At 46.7% G+C, this 24,711-nt stretch overlaps 5 protein-coding genes across 5 annotated transcripts; 4 read left to right on the forward strand and 1 right to left on the reverse strand.

The window, feature by feature from the left end:
* Positions 1-6,137: 6,137 nt before the first annotated feature.
* On the forward strand, positions 6,138-9,560 carry F5J12DRAFT_907243 (uncharacterized protein; the record flags this gene model as incomplete). Its single annotated transcript, XM_051748901.1, has 12 exons — positions 6,138-6,197; positions 6,769-7,188; positions 7,242-7,443; positions 7,499-7,521; positions 7,591-7,727; positions 7,780-7,909; positions 7,958-8,062; positions 8,235-8,285; positions 8,341-8,454; positions 8,674-8,800; positions 9,049-9,220; positions 9,248-9,560. 12 exons carry the CDS (start codon positions 6,138-6,140, stop codon positions 9,558-9,560), a joined length of 1,854 nt encoding a protein of 617 aa, XP_051596138.1.
* A 3,315-nt stretch (positions 9,561-12,875) lies between these two features.
* F5J12DRAFT_726366 (uncharacterized protein) lies at positions 12,876-14,402 on the forward strand (the record flags this gene model as incomplete). Its single annotated transcript, XM_051741716.1, has 8 exons — positions 12,876-13,079; positions 13,155-13,242; positions 13,297-13,357; positions 13,410-13,591; positions 13,652-13,740; positions 13,845-14,061; positions 14,120-14,143; positions 14,194-14,402. The coding sequence occupies 8 exons, from the start codon at positions 12,876-12,878 to the stop codon at positions 14,400-14,402; spliced, it is 1,074 nt and encodes a 357-aa protein (XP_051596139.1).
* A 1,123-nt stretch (positions 14,403-15,525) lies between these two features.
* On the forward strand, positions 15,526-16,040 carry F5J12DRAFT_726375 (uncharacterized protein; the record flags this gene model as incomplete). Its single annotated transcript, XM_051741717.1, has 2 exons — positions 15,526-15,663; positions 15,720-16,040. The coding sequence occupies 2 exons, from the start codon at positions 15,526-15,528 to the stop codon at positions 16,038-16,040; spliced, it is 459 nt and encodes a 152-aa protein (XP_051596140.1).
* Positions 16,041-16,240: 200 nt separating this feature from the next.
* Positions 16,241-19,451, reverse strand: F5J12DRAFT_856889 (uncharacterized protein). The gene is made up of 8 exons (XM_051746720.1): positions 19,018-19,451; positions 18,434-18,908; positions 18,299-18,383; positions 17,975-18,244; positions 17,756-17,926; positions 17,410-17,706; positions 16,758-17,360; positions 16,241-16,695 (listed from the first exon to the last, which is right to left on the reverse strand). Exons 1-8 carry the CDS (start codon positions 19,223-19,225, stop codon positions 16,516-16,518), a joined length of 2,289 nt encoding a protein of 762 aa, XP_051596141.1. The 5' UTR covers positions 19,226-19,451; the 3' UTR covers positions 16,241-16,515.
* A 1,845-nt stretch (positions 19,452-21,296) lies between these two features.
* F5J12DRAFT_413340 (uncharacterized protein) lies at positions 21,297-22,927 on the forward strand. The gene is made up of 3 exons (XM_051739298.1): positions 21,297-21,457; positions 21,516-21,653; positions 21,711-22,927. The coding sequence occupies exons 1-3, from the start codon at positions 21,416-21,418 to the stop codon at positions 22,863-22,865; spliced, it is 1,335 nt and encodes a 444-aa protein (XP_051596142.1). The 5' UTR covers positions 21,297-21,415; the 3' UTR covers positions 22,866-22,927.
* The last annotated feature ends 1,784 nt before the right edge of the window (positions 22,928-24,711 follow it).

Here is a 24,711-nt window from a genome sequence, read left to right on the forward strand (position 1 = left end):
TTCCATGCTATTCTTTACTATACTGAGTAGTAGTTTCCTTTTACACTACTGGTCCATGCATACCTACTCATGTATATAAACTCAGGACTTTCTCCCTAGGTCCCTATCGAATTCTACATTTGTTCTTCACCTGTCTACTCGACAACTGAGCCCCTCAACTAACAAGTTGCTAATATCTAAATCTACTACCATTCTAACAAGGCAAGTGTTCTTGTCTGTTGCTCTTTGTATTCTCCTGTTCCTCTGCACAATAGGTTATGAGCCCCGCCCTCTAGGCAGTTAGCTATTTACCCATCTGCATTGAGCGATCACTGCCGATGGGCAAATCACAATGGATAGGGTAGGCCTAGATGCGCTAGGGATGGTGTGAGTCAAAGTGAGGTTCAGTGGTGAAAACCAACCAAAACCAACACAAAAGACAATGAAAGCGAGTGGTGGTGTGCCTATGCAGTACCTAGATGGTAGAACCTGTTCTTTGGGAGGTTTTTTGCGAGCTACAACACTTGAAGATGAGTGCTGAGGGTTGGGGGTGCTCCTGATGAAGAGGGAGCAAGAATGCGATAGAAAGTGATAGGGTAGACTGCTGTCAGCCTACAGAAGGATGGATGGTGACTTAATTTGATGTCCTAAGCTGTACTGAGCTCAGGGAGGGCTTGGAGCGAAGTATATGGATGAAAGATGATGATAAGCGAAGTAGATGATAGCTAGACCCTTAATAAAGTCTCAACTATTGAAGCTGATGAATGATTTACTGAGAGATGATAAATTGCGAGCAAGAGGGGCTCTCTGATGTCTTTTTTTTTTTGCTACCTAAGTACAGTGACTTATATACAGTACAGGGGCATTGCCTATGGAAAACAAGGTGTAAACACTTGGTAAGCGATTGGTAACTGATGAGTAAGGAATGTAAGCGATGGGTAATCATCTTGGAAAGCATTGGTAAGCATTGGTAAGGATAAGTAAGCCAAAAAGTGAAGAATCAGTAAGCAAAGTCAAAAGATTGGTAAGTATTGGCAATAGGTGAGTCAAAGACAGTCAGAATGTCAAAGTATGAGTCAAGCAATGTCAGGAACTGGGAAAGTGCACTGGAATCGCATTAGGGGGAGGCTGTGCATGTCACATCTTGAAGAGATCACTTCTAGGCCAAAGTGGGATGACAGAGAGGCAGCACTGATCTGATGCTGATATAGTACATCCAAAAGCAGACAGGGTGAGTCAGATGTCAACAGGTGTCAAGCTTTGGGGGTCTGTGGGGTGACAGGAGCATAGGGGATCGCAACTTTCCCCCCCAAACTATCCTCTCAGTGAAGCAAATAAAAACTTCATGAACAAGGCTCTGTTGGAAGAGAGGATGAAGGGGGAGCGTCTTCTGCTGTATCTTGCAACAAGGAGGCAAGATGTGCATCATACTCGTCATGGATGCGATCAGGGAGAGTGGAGAACAGTAGATTATACTGTAGCTGTCGCAATTTTGGAAGAATGATGGACGAGACTGGTATGAAGATGTTGCAGGGGGCAGGGAGGAAGGATCCATATGCTTCTTGGACCGGAGAAACTGAAATGACCACATAAGACCTTTCCAAGCAAATGACAGACCTGAGGCAACCAAAGAACATCCTCCTGGAGGTCATACTGACAAAAAGAACATGCTGTCCAAGCTGGATGGGCTGAGAGGGGGCAGATGAGGGTGGGATGTACCAGGATGCTTCAGGACGGAAGCTGGTAGGAACTCCTGGTAGATATATGTAGCCATGGTCCCTAGCAAAGGGGACAAGCGAAATGACTGATGTGGAGGCAGCCATATCAGAAGAATTAGCGAAATGAGCGTCTTTTGGAGGGAGTGCTGTAGAAACATGTGGAGTGTGCAAATCCTTTCCAATCTTGGAAGGTAGGATCACATGGCTGAGCACTACAAGCAAGTGTGGGAATGGTTTTGGTGTCTGCAGAATTGGTGGAGATATGTTGAAAACCAGAATGCCGTACATGGGCGCTTAAGAATTTTACTGGTGCTTAACCTGCCTCCTTTTTCTTTGGCATTGACAACCTGTTCTTGTGCGAGGGATGACTGCCGACATTGCTGGCTGTCCTTCTTCACATGAGGGCTATGGTCTTCACCTCCATTCATCAGCTACATCCATGTCCACCTCACCAAACACCTTTGGTGTGTGACACCGGATCAAGTTGAGTCAGTCAAGATTCATGTTCAACTTCCTGGTTCTAATTGCACATGTTCTATTTGTCACCAAGCAGCCAACTCTTGCAACCTGCTGGAGGTTTCCCTTCAGGAACTGAAGCAATGGAAGTACTCGGACTCTCATCCGAGGAAGATTTCCCTTCCCCCTGCTAAGCAGGATGGGACACATCAGAGTGGTTCCTTCAAACCCTCAATATGAGTGGGAAATTCCATTTTGGCTGGCAAGAACATGGTGGAGAACAGGAATGTTGAGGATAATGGTGATTCGGCTCCACCAAACAAATGGACCTTTAATCTCTCTTCCCCTCGATTTCGAGGACAGAATCATAGAGATGGAGAATCTCTCCGAAAATCCGTATTAACTAAAAAGAAAAATCGCCCTATGTCCTTATCTCAATTTCACAAATCTGTGCCAGAAAGATCTGTATGTAAACCTTTTCATAAAATGCATAATCCAGACATTGAGTATGATCCAAACGAATCTGCCTCTGGGTATTTACCTATGCAGTTCAATGGTCATGCCTTCGATTCTTATGACTGTTACCCATTGGGTGTACCACTGTCATATGCGAATCTTAAAAAGAACCTACCAAAGGGTGAGTCTTTATGGATGTTGGATTCTGGAGCATCACATCATGTGACTCCATTTAAAACTGATTTCTTGACTTATCAAGAATTTAAAAATCCACCTTTGGCCTCTACTGCTGGTTCAAAAAAGGTTCAACTTCTCGGTCAAGGAACAGTGGTTATTCACCTGGAAAATGGCAGTAACCTACCACTGCATAATGTTGTTTACAGTCCTTTGTTTTCAAAGAGACTATGTTCAAGAAATGCACTCCTCAATAATGGGTATAGGAGCACAGCAACACTTACTGGCGAGACTATCAGAGCACCAGATGGCCAGATTGTCCTTGAAGCGAAAGTAGCTTCTCTGACTTCACCTCTTCATTGGTTTGTGGGCATACCGCTTCCACCTACTACTGCCTATGGGGTCCTTTGCCCATCAAGGGTCAAGGAATCACAAGAATCTATTTGGCATAATCGCATGTGTCACCCTGCTCAAGCAGTTCTCAGACATATTCACCAATTAGGTCTTCATACAGACATACAAATACAGGGAACAATACCTTCCTGTAAAGGTTGCACACAAGGCAAATTATCTTCTGAAGCCTTTAAACCTTCCTGGAAATGTGCAACTAAACCTCTCAAGTTGGTCCATGCTGACCTTCTTGAATTACCTGTCGAATCTTACTTTCGGTCCAAATACATTCTTACCCTCTTGGATGATTATTCATCTTATGGGTTCTGTCTCTACCTTCGCAACAAATCCAACACCTATACTGCCTTTGCCAATTGGATGGTCTCTATGCAAAATACTACTGGACACCATCTTATTGCACTCTGTTCGGATCAAGGGGGAGAATTTATGGGTACTACTTTCAAAGCGCTCCTTTCTTCATGCGGAGTTACCCATCAATTGTCAATTGCTGATCAACCACAACAAAATGGTCAAGCAGAATGATTTAATCGGACCATACAAGAAAAAGCTGGTACTATTTGACATCATGCATGTGTTCCAAAACGCTTCTGGAACTTTGCCTTTGATTGTGCACTTCATGTGTACAATAGAACTCCTCTCAAGAGGATTCTTTTCAAGACTCCGGTCGAATTGTTCTTAGGAAAAATCCCAGATATCACCTATTTTCGCACCTTTGGATGCAAAGCCTTTGTATGGGTTCCCAAAGAACAATGTAAAGACAAACTGGAACCTCATGCAGTCAAAATGATCTTCTTAGGCTATGAGCCTAATACTAAAGGATATTGGTTCCTATATGGACAAAAGATTATTCTTTCTCACACTGCAAAGTTTATAGAAGATTCTTTTCCTTTCTGCTCTGATTCTACAAAATCTGAAACCTTTGACCCCGATACTGAAGACAACCATGAATCATCTACTTCCGACTCTGAAAGCCTTCATTCACTTCCAGATCCTGATCAGATCCAACCAGCACCTCATCAATGCCAACCACCTTGTCCATTAACTCCTCCACAACCACAAAACCCACAACAGAGAGCTGCAGACCAGCCAAGAGCTCAACAACAAAGAAGAGCACCTGTTGCTGCACCACCAGTTGACCCTCGTCATCTTAGACATCCTCATCAACCAGAATTTATTCAAGGAGACTCATGTAATGTTCACAGAGCTCAACCTCCTGCTGATGACAGAGAACCTCATCCTAAATGTCAATTTATACCAGTATCTCAACCTGGAAACATATATGGAGATAGACCTCCAGTCCAGATTGAAAGAGATATACAACAAAATCAGGATCAAGCACAACAGTGGATTCGTAATGCCGAGCAACATGCTCACAATTCCAGAGAAGATATTCAGAGATATGCAGAAGAGAACAGACCTCCTTCTCCGAGGTTACCTCCTGCAATGATTCCTCCTGAAGTTCCTTGTCAGTGGACTGAACATCCACAAGGAACTACTCCTCCATCTCCTGGATCTCCACTTACCCCAATTCCGGACACTCCTGATTCTCCAAAAGGCATGCCAGATCAACAGTTAGAAATGCATCCTTTTGAGTTTGCATTGGCTGCCTGGATTAAAGAATCACCGGAACATTATAAAGATGTGCTTAAATTATCTCCCAATTTACAAAAGAAGTGGTTCAATGCGATGAAAGACAAATTAAAATCAATTGAAGAAAGACAAGTATGGACCTTGGTGGATCCTCCTAGAGATTGGAAACCCGTAAAGTGTCGATGGGTTTTTGCTATCAAAAGCAATGGTCATTATAAAGCTTGTCTTGTGGCAAAAGGCTTTACACAAGGATTTGGTACCGACTTTGAAGATACCTTCTCTCCAGTGGCTCGATTCGAAACTGTTTGAATCTTACTTGCATTCACTGCCCAGAGAAATTGGGATACAGAAGCCCTGGATGTCAAAACTGCCTTCTTATATGGCAATCTTGATGAAGAAATCTATATGGAGCAACCAGAAGGTTTCAAAGTGTTGGGTCAAGAACACAAGGTTTATTGGTTGCTTAGAGCCCTTTATGGCTTAAAGCAAGCTGCATTGGCATGGAATAAAGCCCTCCATCAATCCTTACTTCAAATGGGCTATATCCAATCAAAAGTGGATGCTGGGATATATATCCATATATCCAAAGCTGGAATTGTCATTTTCCTCGTCTATGTAGATGATGGATTATTTCTAGGTTCGGACAAACATCTTCTGAAAGCCAAGAAAGAACAATTTATGAAGAAATGGGAATCCTGAGATCTTGGTGAAGTCAAGGAATACCTTGGCATTCAAATTCACCGAGATAGGTTGAAAAAGGAAATTTATCTTGACCAGATACCTTATGTCAAAAAAGTTATCAAAAGGTTCAATATGGAGACTGCTCGAAATGTTCGCACTCCATTACCTTTGGGATATCAACTGGAAAAAGCACCATCAGATTATCAAGCCACATCTTCTCTTCGGTCACAGTACCAATCAATTATAGGGTCATTACTCTATATGGCTCTTGGTACTCGTCCCGATATTGCCTTTGCAGTTATTTGCATGTCTCAATATATGGCAAATCCTACCAAAGACCATAAAAATAAAGCCTTGCATATAGTTCGCTATATTGCATCAACTCCAAAATTGGCTTTATACTATTTGGGACTGGAATCTCGAATCTATGGCTTTGCAGATTCTGATTGGGCTGCAAATAAAGACACATGTCATTCTACCACTGGTTATGCCATGTTTCTTGGCAATTCCCTAATCTCTTGGCATTCAAGGAAACAGAAGACTATCGCACTTTCCTCCACTGAAGCCGAGTATATGGCTTTATGCGATGCTGCACATCAAATCAAATGGCTGTCTATGCTATTTGATGAACTCAAAATAAAGACTGAGAAGACTATTCTCTACTGTGATAATATGGGAGCTCGCTTTATAGCTGAGAATCCTGTATCAGACAGATGGTCTAAACATATCAACGTCCAATGGCACTTCATTTGTGAATGTGTTCAAGATGGTTTATTCAGTATTGAATATGTTCAAACTGATAAACAAAAAGCAGACGGCCTTACAAAATCTTTAACATGGTAGAAGTTCGAAACTAATTGCTCGTCAATGGGTCTTGTGACCTTACCATTTTAGAGCGAGGGGGAGTGTTGGAAATAGTTCTGACATCTAGATTGATCCAGACTTACACGTGTATCAACACGTTGTTCATCACATGACATTTCTTATCAATCAGCTCCACAATGATGTCATATCATATGTCATATTCCATGACCTTCCATGCTATTCTTTACTATACTGAGTAGTAGTTTCCTTTTATGCTACTGGTCCGTGCATACCTACTCATGTATATAAACTCGGGACTTTCTCCCTAGGTCCCTATCGAATTCTACATTCGTTCTTCACCTGTCTACTTGACAACTGAGCCCCTCAACTAACAAGTTGCTAATATCTAAATCTACTACCGTTCTAACGAGGCAAGTGTTCTTGTCTATTGCTCTTCATATTCTCCCGTTCCTCTGCGCAATACTCAACACCATATCAGAACCACCTGGAGTTTGAGACTGCTCAACTCCTCTTTTCTCAAGCACAATTGTCAGCAGGTAAAATTGACCAGTTACTTCACTTATGGGGATTGTCTCTTGCACCTCATCAAGATACCCCACCATTTGCTGACCACACTGATCTCTATGAAACCATTGATGTGACCCCAACAGGTGATGCACCTTGGGAGAGCTTCAGGCTCAAGTACAGTGGCAACAAACCATCAGAAGGTGTTCCTTCCTGGATGAATAAGTCATATGATGTCTGGTTCCAGGACCCCCAAGTTGTCATCAAGAATATTCTTTCCAATACTGACTTTAATGCAGAAATTGACTATGCTCTGTATCATGAATTTTCAGCAGACAGTCACTCACAAAGGTATAAGGATTTCATGTCCAGCAAGTGGGCTTGGGAACACACAGTGTGTACCTCAGCAACACTACTGGTGGCTTTCATTACTAACTGTTCTTCCAGGATGAAATTGCAAAAGAGCCTCAAGCAGATGGTGCAACATTCATCCTGATTATCCTGGGCAGTGACAAAACAACCATATCAGTTGCTATGGGCCAGAATGACTACTGGCCCATCTACCTTTCCATTGGCAATGTTCATAACCATGTTCAGCATGTGCATCACAATTCCATCATCCTAGTAGCTCTCTTACCTATTCCAAAAGGTTGTTACACTATTTACTTCTCTCCCTCATACACTGATCCAAGACTTGAATGCAGCCAGCAAAAAACACTCAGATGATGTCCTCTTCCACAAGTTCAAGAAACAAACTTTTCATATGGCACTTGCATGAATTCTTCAACCACTCAAGACTGGTATGATGACCCCAGAGGTTCTCCACTGCCCAGATGGCCATGTTCATCGCATCATTTATGGCCTTGGGCCTTATATTGCTGACTATCCAGAACAGGTTTTACTTGCTTGCATTGTGCAGAATTGGTGTGGCCAGTGAGTAGACACAATTCAAGGTATTTTGGATGGGGCTGATGATCCATTCTAGATGTATGGCAACCCCAGATAACTTGGATGGAGGTGGTGTGCCTTGTTCCTGCTCACTTGCTGACATGCTGAAGCATGTGTTCTCACTTGTTGAATTGTGGGATGAATGGGGGATGGATGTAGAGATTGAGGTACAAAGTTTGGATTTTAGATGTGATTTGGACTCATTGCAGTTGCAGCTGTTTACTGATGAGTTCCCTCAAGCCAGCATCTACTTGTTATTAGCACCTGACATCCTACATCAACTGATCAAAGGGATGTTTAAGGATCATTTGGTTGAGTGGGTGACAAAGTACCTTGAGCAAACTCATGGAAAGGCTGGAGCAAAGGAAATTCTAGCTGATATTAATTAACAGTAAGACATTTTACTCCAAGTTGATGCACTTACTAATCCAATATGTGAATAATAGCATTGCAGTTGTTCCATCCTTTTCAGGTCTGTGACATTTTCCTGAGGGATGGGGATTTTCACAATGGACAGGCAATGACTCAAAAGCACTAATGAAGGTTTGTTTCTTGTCCAACACACTGGATTCCTTTCATTGCATTGACATTCATGAAGGTTTACCTCCCTGCCATTGAAGGCTATGTCCTGGACAAAATTGTTCATACCTTTTGGGCATTTTTGGAATTCTGCTACCTTGTTTGGAGGGATGCAATCACTGATGAAACATTGGTGGAGATTCAAGATGCCCTCACTTGATTCCACTGTTATCATGAAATCTTTTGCTCTACTGGTGTCCACCCAGATGGATTCTCTCTTCCCTATCAACACTCACTTGTCCACTATGTGGCACTCATCAGATCATTTGGTGCACCAAATGGCCTCTGTATGTTGATCATGGAATTGAAACATATCAAGGCAGTGAAAGAGCCATGGAGACATTCCAACAAGTATAAGGCACTTGGTCAAATGCTGCTAACAAATCAGCATTTAGACAAACTCACAGCAGCAGCTGTTGACTTTGAAAAGCACAGAATGCTGAAGGGTTCAATTGCATTAAGCCACTCCCACTATCTATGTACATTTGTTTCTCACTGCTTCACAGCCATTGGACTAATTCAAAGCTAGGTGATCTTCACATTGATTCTGTTCCCATACTCAGAGAAATGGATCCAGAACATGACCAGTTTGACAATGTCAATGATCCTGGCATCACAGATGAAAGGTTGGAAACCATTCACTCCATTGTCAAACTAGCATGAGTGCCAGGTATCACATCAATCTTTGGCATCTTATTACACATCTTAATCTCACTAATGGTAACAGCTGGAAACTGTGCCACCAAAGTCCTCTTGCTTGCAGACAAGCTTGGAGTTCCAGCATTTCCCAACCTCCTTCAGGAGTTTTTGTCTCACCAACTCAACACATTGGACACTGAGCTTCAGTGCTTGGCAACTCCCACAGGTTGTATCAAGGTTTTCCACTCTGCCAGTGTGATGTTTGTCTCACCAAGTGATCCTTGCAGGATTGGGAGCACATTCCATGAACAGATTCAAGCAACACCATCCTGGTATGGTGGTCCTGAACATTATGACACTGTGTTTGTGAACACAGATGACACACATGATGGGATGGAGGGCACAAATGTAGCCCAGGTTCTTTGCTTTTTTTTGTTACCATGCACCAATGGCTTATCATACCCATGTGCTCTCATTCATTGGTTTGATTACATAGCAGACATACCTGATGAACTGACTGGGATGTGGATGATAAAACCATCCTTCCTGGACAACAGAACTCACCACCTTGCTGTTGTTCACATCAACACCATCATATGAGCAGCACATTTAATTCCTATTTTTGGTCAGGAGCATGTTCCACTGTCCATTAGCTTCAATAATTCATTGGATGTTTACCACAGATTCTACATTAATCATTTTGTGGACCACCATGCATTCAAGCTGTCATTTTCATGCCATTACTTAGTTTAATTAGACTGACTTAATATCACTTGGATGACTTGGGTAGGCATGATAATGCTTGAACTGTCTTATTGGACTTAAATACTTGGTGTGATTTTGGATGAAATTGCCTAAGCAAGTCTTTTTAACTTGATGTTACTCAGTGGCTTGGCATAAATGGCCAAGTAATTAAGTTGTAATAAGTTGTAATTAAGTAAAATTAAGATGGCTGTAGTTCTGCTGATGCTATCTGGCATGTCCATTGAGGGTTTTCTAGCCTGACTTCCATGGAATTGCATGCAAAGAAATTGGTATAGTTGTTCAACAACAGGATCCTGGAGACCAGTATGTTCACCAGGGATACTGTTATTGACCATTTAAGTAATTATTGCTTTTGATAAAAAGACATCCACTTACACATGCAAATCTGACTTCATGCCATTGGGCTTCTGTATGAGTGTACAAATTTTGTGGTCACTGTCCTCCAGAAGGCCTTGATGAGCACCCTGTAAGCATACCAGTGCCCAAGTGTTCATAGTAAATAGAATAAGTAGCAGAACAAGAAAATGTGTGCAAATCCAATTTCAATGCTGTCTTACAGCCTCTAGACCATTACATACAATCTCGGCACTTATGTAGAGCCAGATGCGAGAGAGCAGTGTGATCACAAAAGTCATAATTAGCATGACATGGTCTGAGGGGAGAACAACCCTCTTAGAGAATAAGATAACATGTCCATATGGTCACATTGATAGTCTGTTGTCATAGGAAGTAATCTTACAATTGCTCAGGAAGAACCAGCCAAAGGTCTCTCTGTAAGAGATAGACTGGGTGCAATACACGAATATCTACATCCTTATATATGTTCGAGAGTGTGGCGGGAGACAAGCAACAACTAAAACAAGACATAAAGAGAAGCAGGAAAAAGAAAAGGACTAAGTAACATTGCAAGGCATTATTGGTTAACCATTACATTCGCCCTCCTGGCCATCGTCGAGAAGTCAAGCTGCCAATCGACAAATCATGAGTTTACTTGACAAGTGCTTGAACTACTTAACATTACCTGTCAAGTTAGCATGTAGGTAACACGAGCATGTCAGGCACATGCATTGGGCCAAGTAAGCGGATGCAATGGCTCTCGAATCTCTGTCACACGTCGACAAAGATGAATCCATTCCTGGTTAAAGGCCGCCAGGGATACGACCGTGGCCAACCCAAACAGCGTTCACGTCCTCCGATTGTGTAATGGTAAAATCGCATAAACATCTTTTCCGTGGATGAAACTCTGACTGAACTCGAAATGTGCCGTCTTGCAAACACAAGTAGACACATCATTCCCGAGTTCAAGTGCCAGTGATAGTTTCGTCCCGATCTAATTTCTGTGCTCGAGATGAGTCGTTGCTTAGTATCACCACTCGCATTTAATACTCTAATGAGTTGTAGGCTTTGCATGCCAGGTAATCAGCTAGTCCCAGAGACTGTCGAACCACAAACTTCCCTGCATAATCATGACACATCACAATCTTGCTCAGATCCGACAACGACGGAACCCTTGTGTATGGAGTCCCCTCAGGACTCCTCCAGAGACATATTCAGTCACACATTCCGAGGATTTTGCACGGTACAGACGTTAGCTTTAAGTTTGATAAGCGAGTCAAATAACTTATTAAACTCTTCATGTGTCAAAAGCTGCCAGCCAGTCATGGTGTGCCACGCACAACATGCAAATCAATCATGGCATGACCCCAACTAACACACCTTTCCTTCTCGCTTCCTTGCCAGACGAGACGTAGTATGTCCAATGGCTGTCGTTATGTCCGCAGGGAGCTGCTGTTGAAAATATACCTTTGTGATGACAGACCTTCACGGTTCTGGCTTGAATTTCTAACCGCCTCCGATGTGAGAAATAAGTCCTCCATCAGACGGGAGCAAACTTCTGTGGAGGACTGTTTCAACGGGTCCTCCATTGTCCCCACCCTCCAAAACTTGTCAAAATGGCACTGCGGTTCTGCGATTTGGTAAGCCATGGATGATGCTCTACCGTGCGTAACGAATTGCAGAGTATTATCACCAACCTTGGAGTAGATTGTTAGTCGGTGCGTTGAACAGCTCACTCGTCCACTTCCAACCTACAAGTGTGCTGCAGTGGCAGCTGCACGCTTCGAAAGGCTTACTCTTTCAGTCTTCCCGCGTGGCTTGTAGCGCTAGCATAGCACTGTCAAACTCATTCCCCTCGCCAGGCCAAAGGTTCCGGTCGCCCTTGATCCTCGTCCCCGGAGAATTAGCGAGATCTACGTTCGCAGCGCATACCACCAGCTTGATATTTGGTTAGCGGATGTTTTTATCGCACAGAGGTTTCTCGCGCAGTTACTGTGGCTAATCCACAAACAAAAATTGATCGTGTTAGGGAGGATCGGCCAGCTTGAAGTAGATTGTATTTATGGGGACTTTAAATCGGGAGATTCTGGGACAGCTCCGGTATCTGACGCCGCGCGGTTCAAATTGGAGACCCTAGAATACAAAGGCAGCCGACACCGCTGCATATCCGTTGAAGAAAGGAATGGCGATCCGTACTGTCTGTGCATCAGCCTGTGAGTACGTTGCGAGTGCATGACAAGACCATCAAGGGGCGGCCTCGTGAGTTGCTTCCTGTTACATATAGTAGGCATCAGTACTTCTTCAGCGTTGTCCAATGGCTGTCCATACGCTGACACTCAGCCAGCCCCGAAAGTACACCGTCGTGAAAACAAACTCCTAACTTCTACCCGGTAGAAAGGCGAAACAATGCCACAGCTAAGCCGAAGAACCGCAACAAGTTATCCTCAGCACGGAGTCCGGGAGTCGTCACGGAGAAGTCTTTTGCTGATCGGTGGGACACCGTGCCTACAAGCACATGCCAAAGAGACACAGAAAGGTGCAATGCAGAAGTACTGTAGAAAACTGCACCAACAACTTGAGCTTCATTGGATGTTCCAGGAGGATTGTGTTTGGGACAACTGGCCTTTGAAGGAGTAGCCAGTAGTTGATCGATTGATCTGTCTCACACTACTTGACGTCAAGAGGTAGTATGATATTCGCACACACACGTACAGGACTTGTCAGCAAGTTAGAACCTGGAATAACTGCAAATAAATAGCGAATGGCGCTTCGCAGATCATCTTTCTGTGTCCGGCTCGCTAATCCCTTTGAATCATGCCCGCCCTCCAATCTCCAGGCAAGGTACTCGTCACCGGCACAAATGGGTACATTGCAATGTGGGTCGTTCGCGAGTTCCTCCAGCAAGGATACTCCGTTCGGGGAACGGTGCGCTCCGCGAAAAAGGCGGAACATGTCCAGAAACAGTTCGCAGAGTACGGCGATAAGCTTGAAATTGCCGTCGTTGACGACATTGCCAAGGTCTGCTTCTTTTAAGCCTCAACTTGCGGTAAAGCGAACTTCGACCTAACGTTGAGTGCGATCGGGACCCCGCAGGAAGGAGCATTCGATGAACTCGTTGAAGATGTAGACGCAATTGCTCACATGGCTTCTCCTTTCCATTTCAATGCACAACGTCCTGAGGGTGAGTGTCCAACCAACGTGACCTCATGTGCGGTACGCCATAGCAACTCCACAGAATTGATCGAACCAGCTGTGAATGGTACAGTTGGAATCTTGGAAAGCGCGTTTAAGCATGGGTTAGTGGCAGTAGTCATTTGTAACGGAGTCCCGTCATTGATATGTTTGCAGTCTTTTTGTTAAACGTGTTGTCATTACTTCGTCTGTCGGAGCAATCGTACGCGACGAGCCTACTCCGATCACGTTCACTGAGAAGGATTGGAACCAACAATCTCTCGATTTGGTGAACGAGCTAGGGGAAAAGGCTCCGAACATGGTGAAATACAGGGCATCAAAGACAGCTGCGGAGAAGGGTGGGTTACTTGATCTATTTTATGTTTCAACCTTTCACTAATTTCACCCACAACCAAAAGCTGCCTGGAAGTTCGTGGAAGACCATAAACAAGAGATCAAGTGGGACGTGACTTGCCTCAATCCTCCATTCGTAGGCTCCCTCTTTGGTGTTTGTATACCCCGCCAGTCACTGAGCAATGCTTTATAAGGTCTTTGGGGTACTCGCTATCTCACTTGACGAACATACTAGGAGCCTTATTGTTCATTTGACAGCCTGCTATACATGAACTGACAGATCCTGCTTCACTCAACACATCTACGAAGCTGTTCTACGATTACGTTGCAGATGCTTCAAAAGCCGAAGCAGCTGGCAACGACTTCCTCGCTAAAAATGGTACTTGTTGGGTCGACGTTCGTGATGTAGCAGAAGCCCACCGACTTGCACTTGAAAAGCAGGAGGCGGGGGGTGAACGGATAATTATCAGTGGCGGTACGTACCCCCACTTGGACAGTTGTTTCCCAGGTGCCAAGCTATTGACTCTTCTGAGGCCTTTTCAAGTGGCAAGATTTCAGTAAGTAATCCAAGGAAATTCTACACTTCGTGATACCGATTCTCCATTAGTTGATATGGCCAATGCCCTGAACCCTCCTCCTAAGCTATCGAAGCCCATCCCCAAAGGCCATCCTGGCTCTGGTACCGGACATCCCCATACCGTACATCTGGTTATTTATGATGCGTCGAAGTCTGATCGCATCCTTGGGTTGAAATATCGCTCAATGGCAACAACAACCAAGGATACATTTGCCGATTATCAGGTTCGTGGGTGGTGAAGAAACGTGACTGAGGGGAAGAGGCACGCGGCTTATGAGTTAGCTACAGGTAGGAAACAATGGCTGTATGACGTAGAATCGCCTTCAACGGAGAACGAGTTATCATTTTTGCGCGGAAGTCCTCTCCGACAATCCGATTCAAACAAACCTCCCTAACAACTAAGCCAAAACCCTCCCTTTCAATTTGCTGATGGGTTGTACAGTATGCTTCATCATTTTCGAGTGGCTTCATCTTAAAATAAAGCGAGTAGGTGAGCCATGAAACTACCAGTAGGTCTGGACATTGGAAGAGAAACGCTGTCCATAATACTACCCTGCGTTCAACCCGTCGGACTTGATCTTTCCGAGCAGAAGCTGTCTATACTCGGAAGACAGTTGCCAATCTGCGAGCACGACGACACGTAGTCATAATTGACCGGCGTGACCCAGATTGCACCCAAAATCCTAAAAAGCGAGGCAAACATTTCATCGCACGCTGCTCGCTCGTGACAGTAGTTGTCCCAGTTGGGAGTCAGGGGCGAAGGCGGGCTGAACACTATTGTCTCCGCGTTCACCGCGAATGGGGGTGGCCTTAAGGTCAGAGACTGCACACTCGTGACCTCATTCAAAGTTCGCAGTCCTGGGTGCAGTAGACCAGTGTCCTCCTATTCTAGCTTTCAGCCCTCATCGTTCAGTGACAGGCTTCATTTCGGACCTGACACCACATGCTCAAGTGAACACAGCATGACCACGAACGTGACCCATCCTTGACGTAGCCGAACGCACCTCGGCCATCGTTGGCCGTCCGTTCCTGTGATCTCAATGTAAGGCTGTATTCCGCCATCGCGGATCCAGAAGGCGCTGCGGTGGAAATTGAAAACCTGCATGGAATGTCATGCGACTTCTGCAGGGACCCGTTCGCGGTCGGAGGTTGCTGGCGCCTCCGTGATTGATTGCCAGCGTCATGGACATACAATCGACGAGTCACTCGTAATGTACTCGCACTGCATACTTGACCTGACCATGATATTAAAGAGTGCAATGCCCCACTTTCACCAAACAAAAACGCCCCTCCTCACCTCCTGTTTTTAGCACACTCATTCCTTGCTCATACCCATACGCTGATCTTGGCGCGGACTCCAAGATGTATTTCGCGAAGACTCTGCTTTACCTTGCTACGCTCCTCGGGTTTGCCTTGGCCCAGTCGATGGAGATCTTGGCACCACCTGCTGGCACTACTCTGACCCCTGGCAATAACTTCACTGTCCAACTACAAATGTCGGTACGTACTATGTGCGCTCAGTCATGACCGTTGCCGATTGGCTCACCTAACAACAGAACTTCCCCGAGAACATTGATGTCGTCGCCGTTGTGATCGGTCTACAACACTGCTTGGGGACGCAGTGCGATCCACCCACCGAAGTCATGGGCAGCATCCTCTATCAGGGTCCGTTCACCCCTCCAGTCGGACAGTTGACCGCCAATTATTCCGTCGCCGTGCCGAGTTCGTTCTCCAGCGGGACTGCCCAGCTCGGTGTGATTAACTTCTTCATGGTCGGGGTAGGTCTTTCTGCCGCAATTTCTCTCCTGAGCGAGTTTAACATGTGCCGGTGCTCTTTTACAGGCGGGTTACATGCCAGTGGTTCAATATCTGAATGAGACTGTGACTGTTTGTTAGGGGCCTGAGGAACTCGCTTACTTGATACTCGCATTCGCATGGACTATATTGTGTTGCTTCTCATGTAATTGTTCTGATCGTTCGGACATCGTGACTGAATTTACCGAGCGTCCCCAAGGGGACCGTACAGATTAGTCGCCAACAAACTGTTTCGGACGATGCGGGCCACCTGAAATTGAGTCCGAAAAAAACTTTCATTACGAGGCAATGCAGTAGGTACTACTAGTAGCGTACTTCGAAAGTAAAATGGCATGTGACAAAACGCATATTACAACAACCAGACAACGTGTCCGCAGACAGGTATAAATCGCACAAAGGCACTCACGACCATACAAAACATTCATGCACAAGTAGCCCCAGACATTCAAAAGGAACACCAAGGTATTCATGCGACGATACTAAAACTGAACATGGGTCCGGATCAGTGGTAGGGCTGATAAAATGTCGGATGCATGCTTACGCTTCGCTCTTCCAGCCCTCGCCAGTCGTAGCTTTCTCCTCGCGCTCGTTCACTCGGTGAATCCAGCCAGCAGGAGTCTCCGCACCAATGATGGACTCGCGCTTAGTGTGGACGACCTTGAATTGCGATTTGCTCTCCGTCGTCTTGATGCTTTCTTCCTTCCTGCGTCTGAAAAGCTGAAGAACGTGTAGTCAGCGCTTTCTGGACGTAGTAGGACATCATGCGGTATCACGCTCACATCTTGGAGAGCCTGCGTCCTACTGATATCGCTGCTTGTCTTCGCCTCTTTCATCCGGTCTCTGACTGCAACCAACTGGCCGTCCAGGTACTCGAGTCCCGTATGGATGCCATCTGCAATCGCTTTCTGAATTTGTCTCTTGACGAGGCCGGTGGCCAGCGGCATCAGGGTCTTGTACAACAAATCATGCTTCGAGTCGCGAATGCTGAACTTGAGGGTGTCGACCTTGACTTGCACGCTCTTAACCTTGAAGACCGAGCTCTTATCTTTATCAGCAGATACCAGATGGACCGTAGCCGTCAAACCATTCCCGCCGATGAGAACATCGGCGATACCCGAGTCCACAACCTTGGGGAAACCAGTCTTCTTGCGGTAGTAGATCGCGACGTCCCGCATGTCCGCCTGCATCTGGGCGAACTTGAACACAAATTCGTGATGGTGCTCATCGGATATCGTGTTGTAGGGACTGAACTTCAAGAAGTTGTGTGCATCAAGCGTAACGATATTCGGGAACAAATTGCGGCCTTGAAGAGTCAGGTTCTCGACGACAAGGTCGATCGTGTCATCGGTATACTCGACACGTGGGATAGGAATATACCCAATCTAAGAGATGGTCAGCCGACGTGCGCGGACACGTCACGGCATTGCATACCTTGTCAACAAGTGCTGGAACGATGACTTTACGAATATCTGACCACAATTCCGGTTTGAACTTCAAACTACCTTCGCTGTCGAACAGAAGGTCCTTCGTCAGACGAGCCCAGTCTTCCCCGAAGCGCTTGTTCAGTGGGTCATCTGCCATGGCCGAGAACCACTTTCCGACGGCATTGAAGAGGTTGTCGAAGTGGGTGCGATACTTGCCATCCCAAAACTTGCGACCCGACTCGCGGATTTCGTTACCCTCGCTGTTGCATCCCTCATCGAGGACGTAACCGGCTTCTAGCAAAATCTGCAACTTGGTGAGCGGCACACAACACTGCGCGTGACAAATCACTGACCCTATGGATGTAATTGTTCAAACGCTTAAACCAGTTCCGGAACTCCTCGTCCCGCCTGGCATCGTCGATTAGAGCATCTGTGGCATCGAAGATTATATTCATGCTCTTCCCGTTAGCGAAGCGCTCCATCAACTCGCGCAATTCCGACATTGCGTGACGCAGAGTGGGGTCCTTAAAAGCAGGTCAGCTTCGATCACAAGCTACGTATGTGTTACCGACCGATATAAATGCTTCTCCGCTTTCCTTCCCTCGTCCTGCGACGGCTAGCCCGCGATTGGCATAATCTTCGGCCACCGACAGGAGCCATCTAAACGCGTCCTGGTAATCCTCGTGTTTCTGACACTCGATGATGACCTTCTTGCCACGATAGATGAATTGGTCTCGACGCTCCTCCGGGAAATATTCCTCCGCCAAGAATTTTCGTCCGCGCTCGTATTGTTCTTGAGCTTTATCCTTATGCTGTTGTGGTATGCGTTCAGCGACATTCTCCTGAAACACGGGCGTCAGCCTAGTTTACTAGGATTACGGTCAAAGCTCACGTACCCGAACACCCTTTACGCGCTCCATGAATCCTTGTTTTTTCTTCTCCGCTTCTTGGGAAGTCTCGGCACGAGTGCCACCCACATCTCTGCTATGTGGTCAACTAGTCAGTCGGTAACAAAATGTCGAACTACTCACCCCTCTTCGCCAACCTTTCTAGCCTTCTGCTGCGCATTTTGATATGTTTGCTCTTTCACTTCACCGGCCTGACCGACAGCATCGCCGTACTGCCGCTGCGCTTGTTCCACACCTTCTTTTACGGCTTGACTGCCTGGTTTCTCCTCGCCTTCTCCAGTAACAACTTTGGGTTCGTCCGCGTGTGGATGTTGCTCGACGGTGACATCGGTACCGGGGATCTTGGCGCCCAACACAGGGACCTCCCCAGGCCCTACTTTCTGTCCTCCACGGCTAACGAATTGGTCGGGGGGCGCTGGCTCGTTAACTCTGGCGAGCTCTTCCTGCGTTGGACGTAAAGCCTCCACCGCCTTTGCGGCGCCCTTTGCAAGAAGGTCGCGTCCGATGACCGAGAAGTCAGAGAGTAGTTTCCGAACTTCCGAGTTCGTAAGTATGAGGGTCAAAATGGTACGGAGGTGGCGGACAGCTACAAAGAACCGTAAGTGCCGTGTACCCCTGGAAGACCATTCAAGAATCACCTTGTTTGCGATCTTCCGTCAACTTTTCTTGGTTAACCTGCGACGCTTCGCTCGGATCCGTTTTCACAGCTTCAATAGAAACATCGCGTGTGTGCCAGACAAACTTCTGGAACAGCTCATCTGCGTTCTTCTGCTTGACAATGAGTCGTGCAGTTTCGATTATGTCGCGGGAATCCTGAACGAGCTTCTTGCCATCTGGCGAGAGCTGGTCAACATCGACCGGCGAGTGCTCGTTAACATATTTCAGAGTCTCGTCGATCTGACGATTGTCGGGCATGCGCCCCTGTCTAAAGGCTTGGATAACACCGTAAAAACGGAGCTGAATGCAAGTCGGTTTTTCTTCTTTTTCTCGGGTTTAACAGCAACGAGCTTACTTTTCTGTCGACGTCCGCTTCTTTGGCACGTCTGTCCACTGGTGAAGTTACAGCACCAGTTTCTGGATGCTCAGAGATATCTTTAGGTGCAGGTGGGAGAGACATAACTGAAAGTAAGTGGAAAGAATGAGGCGAAAAATACAGAAGGCTCTGGGAACCGGGTGAGGTTTAAGTAGGTCTCCTAAATGCGAGGTATGACCGCATTGCGACGTCATTACTGTAACGTCCCATGGGACCGGTGGTTGGGCCAACCCTGCTGGTGATGTCACTGCGACAAGACTAATTTCCTTATTTGGCGCAAGAGAGCAGACTAGCACATCGCATTACCGACTTACTCCACGATCTGAGCCCCGCTGGTGCTGGAAGGCTCCGGATTCGCGTGTCATGGCTGTAGCCTATGATGCGAGTACTGCGCTCTGAGCAAGATAGTGCAAACCGAATTGCTCAGTCTGCCTTCAATTCGATAGTGGTCGATATGATCGGTGATCACGTCCATTGAATAATGTCAGTCCAAAACTTCCAGCCACCCGAAGGTTCGGGAATCCGCGCGCGGAGCTCGTAGAATTATCATGAAGCTTCGTGTGTGGACAGCACACGTGCTTGTACCGCGTTGCCATAGGTTGCCATCTCTCATCCTTGCAATGTGGGTCAGCAATATTGACGGTGAGCAGTACACGACCCCTTGTCAGGGCACCTTTGGTACCTGATATTAGTCCTGACTAGTATATATAACTAACAGACAGTCCGAGGCAGCTAACGCACGTTCCTACTAAACTCAGCCCGCGTTCGTGCGCTACAGCGGGCTACAGCTCCTGAAAGCTTGAAAGCTTGAAAGCTGGTGCATGGTGTGTCAATGACGACACAAACAATATCACGGGGTCGGGGCCCCCGGAATGGCATTCAAATTCGGAGGCCACAGAGGGTCTCACAGTCCCGTGATATCGTTGTGGCGCAAAGAATCTTAACCTCCTCGCAGGTTGATCGATGATCGTGTGAACAGTTCACGGCATCTCTTAGATTGATTGACTGAGATTTGAACCTCTTTACTAACGCCCCAAGGTACCATCATATGCGCAGCTGTGAGGCCATTTCTATGGACTCAGGGATCACTCTCCTTGTAGAAGCTCAGCCCTCACAGCTCTCACTTTTCCATAGGCCTTTCCTTTCGGCCAACAAACAATAAACAAGCATAGCCTTCGGTACTCGCGATGCATCGGATCAGGTGGAACCTCGGGAGATGTCGAATCCTGCAAATTTAACCTCACGATTCTTGATTATGTAATATATGCACGGATATTATGTAGTGAAATGGCGTCGTCGCTCGACGTTCATAAACTCTGTGATAATGCCATGATATATATAATATCCACTGGAGAGTATGAGTGTGAAATGCTGGTACACCGGAGGCCCAAGGTCAATGGGAAGTTAACTTTCCAAGAAGTTTTGCAGTCATTTGATTACACAATATACGTGGGTGGTCACACGCTCAGGGAGAACCCCACAAACCTCTAAGCTTGAAATGGTAACCTGATCGTTCTCGGCCGCGTCAGACAGCCATCCACGGGGGTCACTCAAGTCAAATACAGAAGAGAGTACGTCTTGTTATTCCGGATCATTGGAGGTCAACACAAACACACAGACCTTGAGCCAGATGGACAGCCATTTAGGTAATTACCCCTGCATGAACGAACGTGTTAACGAAAGAGAGTGAGACTCTTTCCAGTGTCATGCGGAAATAGTAAGCAGGATATCAGCACGGGCAGATCTTTCAGCGCCAAGTCTACAGACATACAGCCTCATATGCCGTGTGGGTATTTTTTTCTGTCAGTAGCGTTTAAATTCTTGATAACGCCAGTTGCCTCCAGCCTGTCCTAATCCATAAACTACACGTGCGTGGCCCTCAACCGACGTGATTGGCCGGGACACCCACTGATTCCATCGGACAGTGGCAATTTACGTAATGGAAGATTCCCAATCCATTTAGGGGAGAGGTGCCCCCTACTCCCTGACACTACATAAAACGCTAACAGGCCGACTGCGCTAAGAGCCTGACACGATCCCCATTCCCATTCCCATCCCCAGCCCTCGTCGATATGGTTGCCACCCTCAGCTTTACCGGCGACACCCACTTCGAGGTATGTCGTCGTTCTCTGCAATAGAAGCCCCGGAATTCTGACGTCGGAATATACATAGGTCATCACCGTTTTGGCAAATTGCGGTACTGATACCGTTCGGGCGCGACAGGCTCTAGTAACATGGATTCAACGCAAGCAGCACAAAGGCAGGTCAACGGACCACATTCTCACCAAATTGCGCCAGCTTGAACAGAAGGTCCGTCTCCTTGTTTAGTGCGGCTAACTGCCGCCACTTACTCGTTTCGACGCGCAGTTCATCAAAGACTGTTCACTGCATGACGCTTTCCGCGAAGCCAGGGCAGTAACATTCCTGCCCAGGTCCCCCGATCTCCCTCTTCCGGACTTCGTCAATAAACGCCACTCGTATTCCTCGACGCGATCGTCAGAGAGCCCAGTTATCGACGTCACTCGCGGCGAGAACTCACGTTATAGCCCGGTTTCTTCTCCTCAAACTCCCAGCTTCCTAACTACCTCTTATAATCGCTTCTCTCCTTCATACTCTGAACGCAGACTTGATCCATATGCCGAGGAGCCTGAATCACCATCTACTTCAGATAATCCCCCTTCCCCCGGAGGCAGCCAGAGTCCGTTTCATTCCAGCCCATATGCCAATCATTCACCGACGGTTTGCACGCCATATCCTTTGGATGCAGTTCGCAGTACAAGGAAGCCGCCGACCCTATCCCCTCCTTCCCCCACGATCGTTCCCCAACGCCATCGTTCTGCTTCCAACCCTGTTCCCCCTGCTCCAATCATGACCCGCCGCTCAATACCCCCCCTAAACCGTCTTTCTGAGCCATCTATTGCTTTACCCCCCACTCCTCGCCCTGCTCCAACACAGCCTGTTCCTCAGTCTGCATGCTCATCAGCTGCTAGTTCTACGGTTTCCTTGGCATCCCCAGTATCCCCAAATCCTCAACCATATAATGACAGTGGTTTATGCATGCCGTCACCACTGCCTTCTTCCCCTTACTCCTCTAAAGAATCTTTCACGACAGTTACCGACATCGAACGATACATCCCTTCCGATATTGACCTCACAGGGGGAGACTGCTTCCCGAACTTCAGGGTTGTTACGCGGTCGGACAGCCCCCTCCACGGCGAAGCAAGCCGCAGCCGCAATAGTACTGTCGGTACTTCCCCTCCTTCGTATGCGGATGCAGTGGCTCATCTGCTGTCGGAACACGGATGGGAGATAGGGCCCCGGCTTGAAAAGGCTCTCAAAATATGTAGTGCCTCCTTGGCCGTGAAGGAACAGGTACTCAAATGCCTTCGCTCCGAGCCCGGATGCGATCCTCCGCATTGGCAGAGTCGACTGAGGGAATGCGATCTCAATCCCGAGGCCGTCGATTTCATCGTGGATGAGATGTGTAGGGAGCTGGAGGACGTACCCGGGAGAGCGCTGTGATGATTCTCTTTCTCGCCCAAACAGGACCGGAAAAAAAAAAGCGAAAAAAAAAAAGTTGCCACTATGTATAGAATGTCGAGGCTGACTTCTGGTTTAAGTCTTTTCGGTTGTGTATACTGTACCCTAAGTGTGTTGTGCGTCTTGTAATTTGTCTGTACTCCCACTTGCTGTTCTAGTTAGGTGTCTTGTTGGCTCGTTTCGGGTATATCTGTGCTTATTTGCTTGTTTATTGCCTAGATTATTGAAATGCATTTCTGGCTTCGATGCGCTGCACATTGCCTCACGGCTCGGAAGGAACATGCTACGAAGAACAACTGAGGAGAAATGTACGAACCCGACTGTCACGGAAAATTCAGGACTACCGTCGTTATGCACATGCTGTATGTATACCCAATAGCTGCAATATCGCTCCAAGGGGATGGCGCAGCTCACAGCTCATTCTGAATTCATGACGCCACGCCAGCCTATGCCCAACCACTTCTCCTCCTTGCACGTTCGTCGCACTCCCGGCACCAAGTCATTAGGTGATAACAGGCTGTCCTCCATCCTGTAGTGCATAATAACTTGTACCGGAATTTCTGTCAGTCAGTCAGTCAGCAAATGTACTTACCTAACCGGCGCTAATCCGGTTCCTGCGGCAGCCCTGTCCTTGTACATTCGCCGAGAGCTAGGCTCGGCGAGCCTGATGAGACTTATCAGACTTATCAGGGTAACTTCGAAGAGGAGCTCTCGCCCGATCCACTAACACACTGATCGTGACTTTGTGACTGCTAACTGTACAGTCATATAGCCTATTTCCGTCCCACGGACGCAGTTCGACCGACAGCTTAGAGCCCTGAATTTTCGAAGTGTCTTCGCGGACCCGTCGCGAGTTCACTTACGACGTCCGTCATTTTTCTGCTTGCTTTCCCATGTCAACAACTTATTCGGTAAGTGCTATTCAGCAGTCTATAACAGTGCGTATCTCAGCCACTGGCATCAATCTGAAAGTCACCTTTAGGATCATGGGGCTTGGCCTGGCTTAGCCAGTACGGACGACAGGGTCTGTCTCCATGTGTATGTATGTATCTGCCTTTCACACGTACCCTGATCGTGTACCCGGTACAGGGCGATCGGGCGAAGAAAAGTCCTATAGAACAAACTGTGAAAGCGTGTGTATAGCGAAATCGAGTGCGTTTTTTCCTTTCTCTCGCCCGCTTCTCTACTACGCGTTATCTCGACACCAAAGGATACAATCTGAAAGACCCTACAAACACGGCAAGGGTGTTTCCGTTTCAGTACTATAATTTGACTCTCATTCACGTGTTCCATGACTAGGACGCAAGGTTTGTGCTGTAGCTAAGACGCACAATACCCACTTACGAATGATGATCGCGTCCACTATTTGGTACTGGTGACAGAACTCACATCCTTTGTTATCTTGCGGTCGGCGAATAAATAGCCTTCCACCCGGTCCCGTCGTAACGGCTTCGCCTTGAACCAAGTCCCCTGAGTATCCCTCATAGTGGATCCCTTCTCTGAAAGAAATTGTCCTCGGAATATCAACTATCATTGTGATACCAGTCCGGACCGGTCAGAGTAGATTTCGTGTCCGAACATATGACGGAAGATGATCGAATACTACATTAGTCCAAAGACATATATGACAGCGGCATCGACTTGACCACTAATGGAAAAGTCAGTCGACGCGCAACGCAAGGCTTTGAAACCGTACTAACTCCTTGCATACTTAGTGCCATCTACAGTACTCTCTGATCGTCACTGCTAAGATAACTGCTATTAACATCCATTGGCCCCGAGCTTCCAACACAAACGACCCTTCTCTGGGGGGACCCGAGGCAAATTC

Source organism: Pisolithus orientalis, assembly GCF_024613125.1.
Source record: "Pisolithus orientalis strain OTSU chromosome Unknown F5J12scaffold_42, whole genome shotgun sequence".
Lineage (NCBI taxonomy): Eukaryota > Fungi > Basidiomycota > Agaricomycetes > Boletales > Pisolithaceae > Pisolithus > Pisolithus orientalis.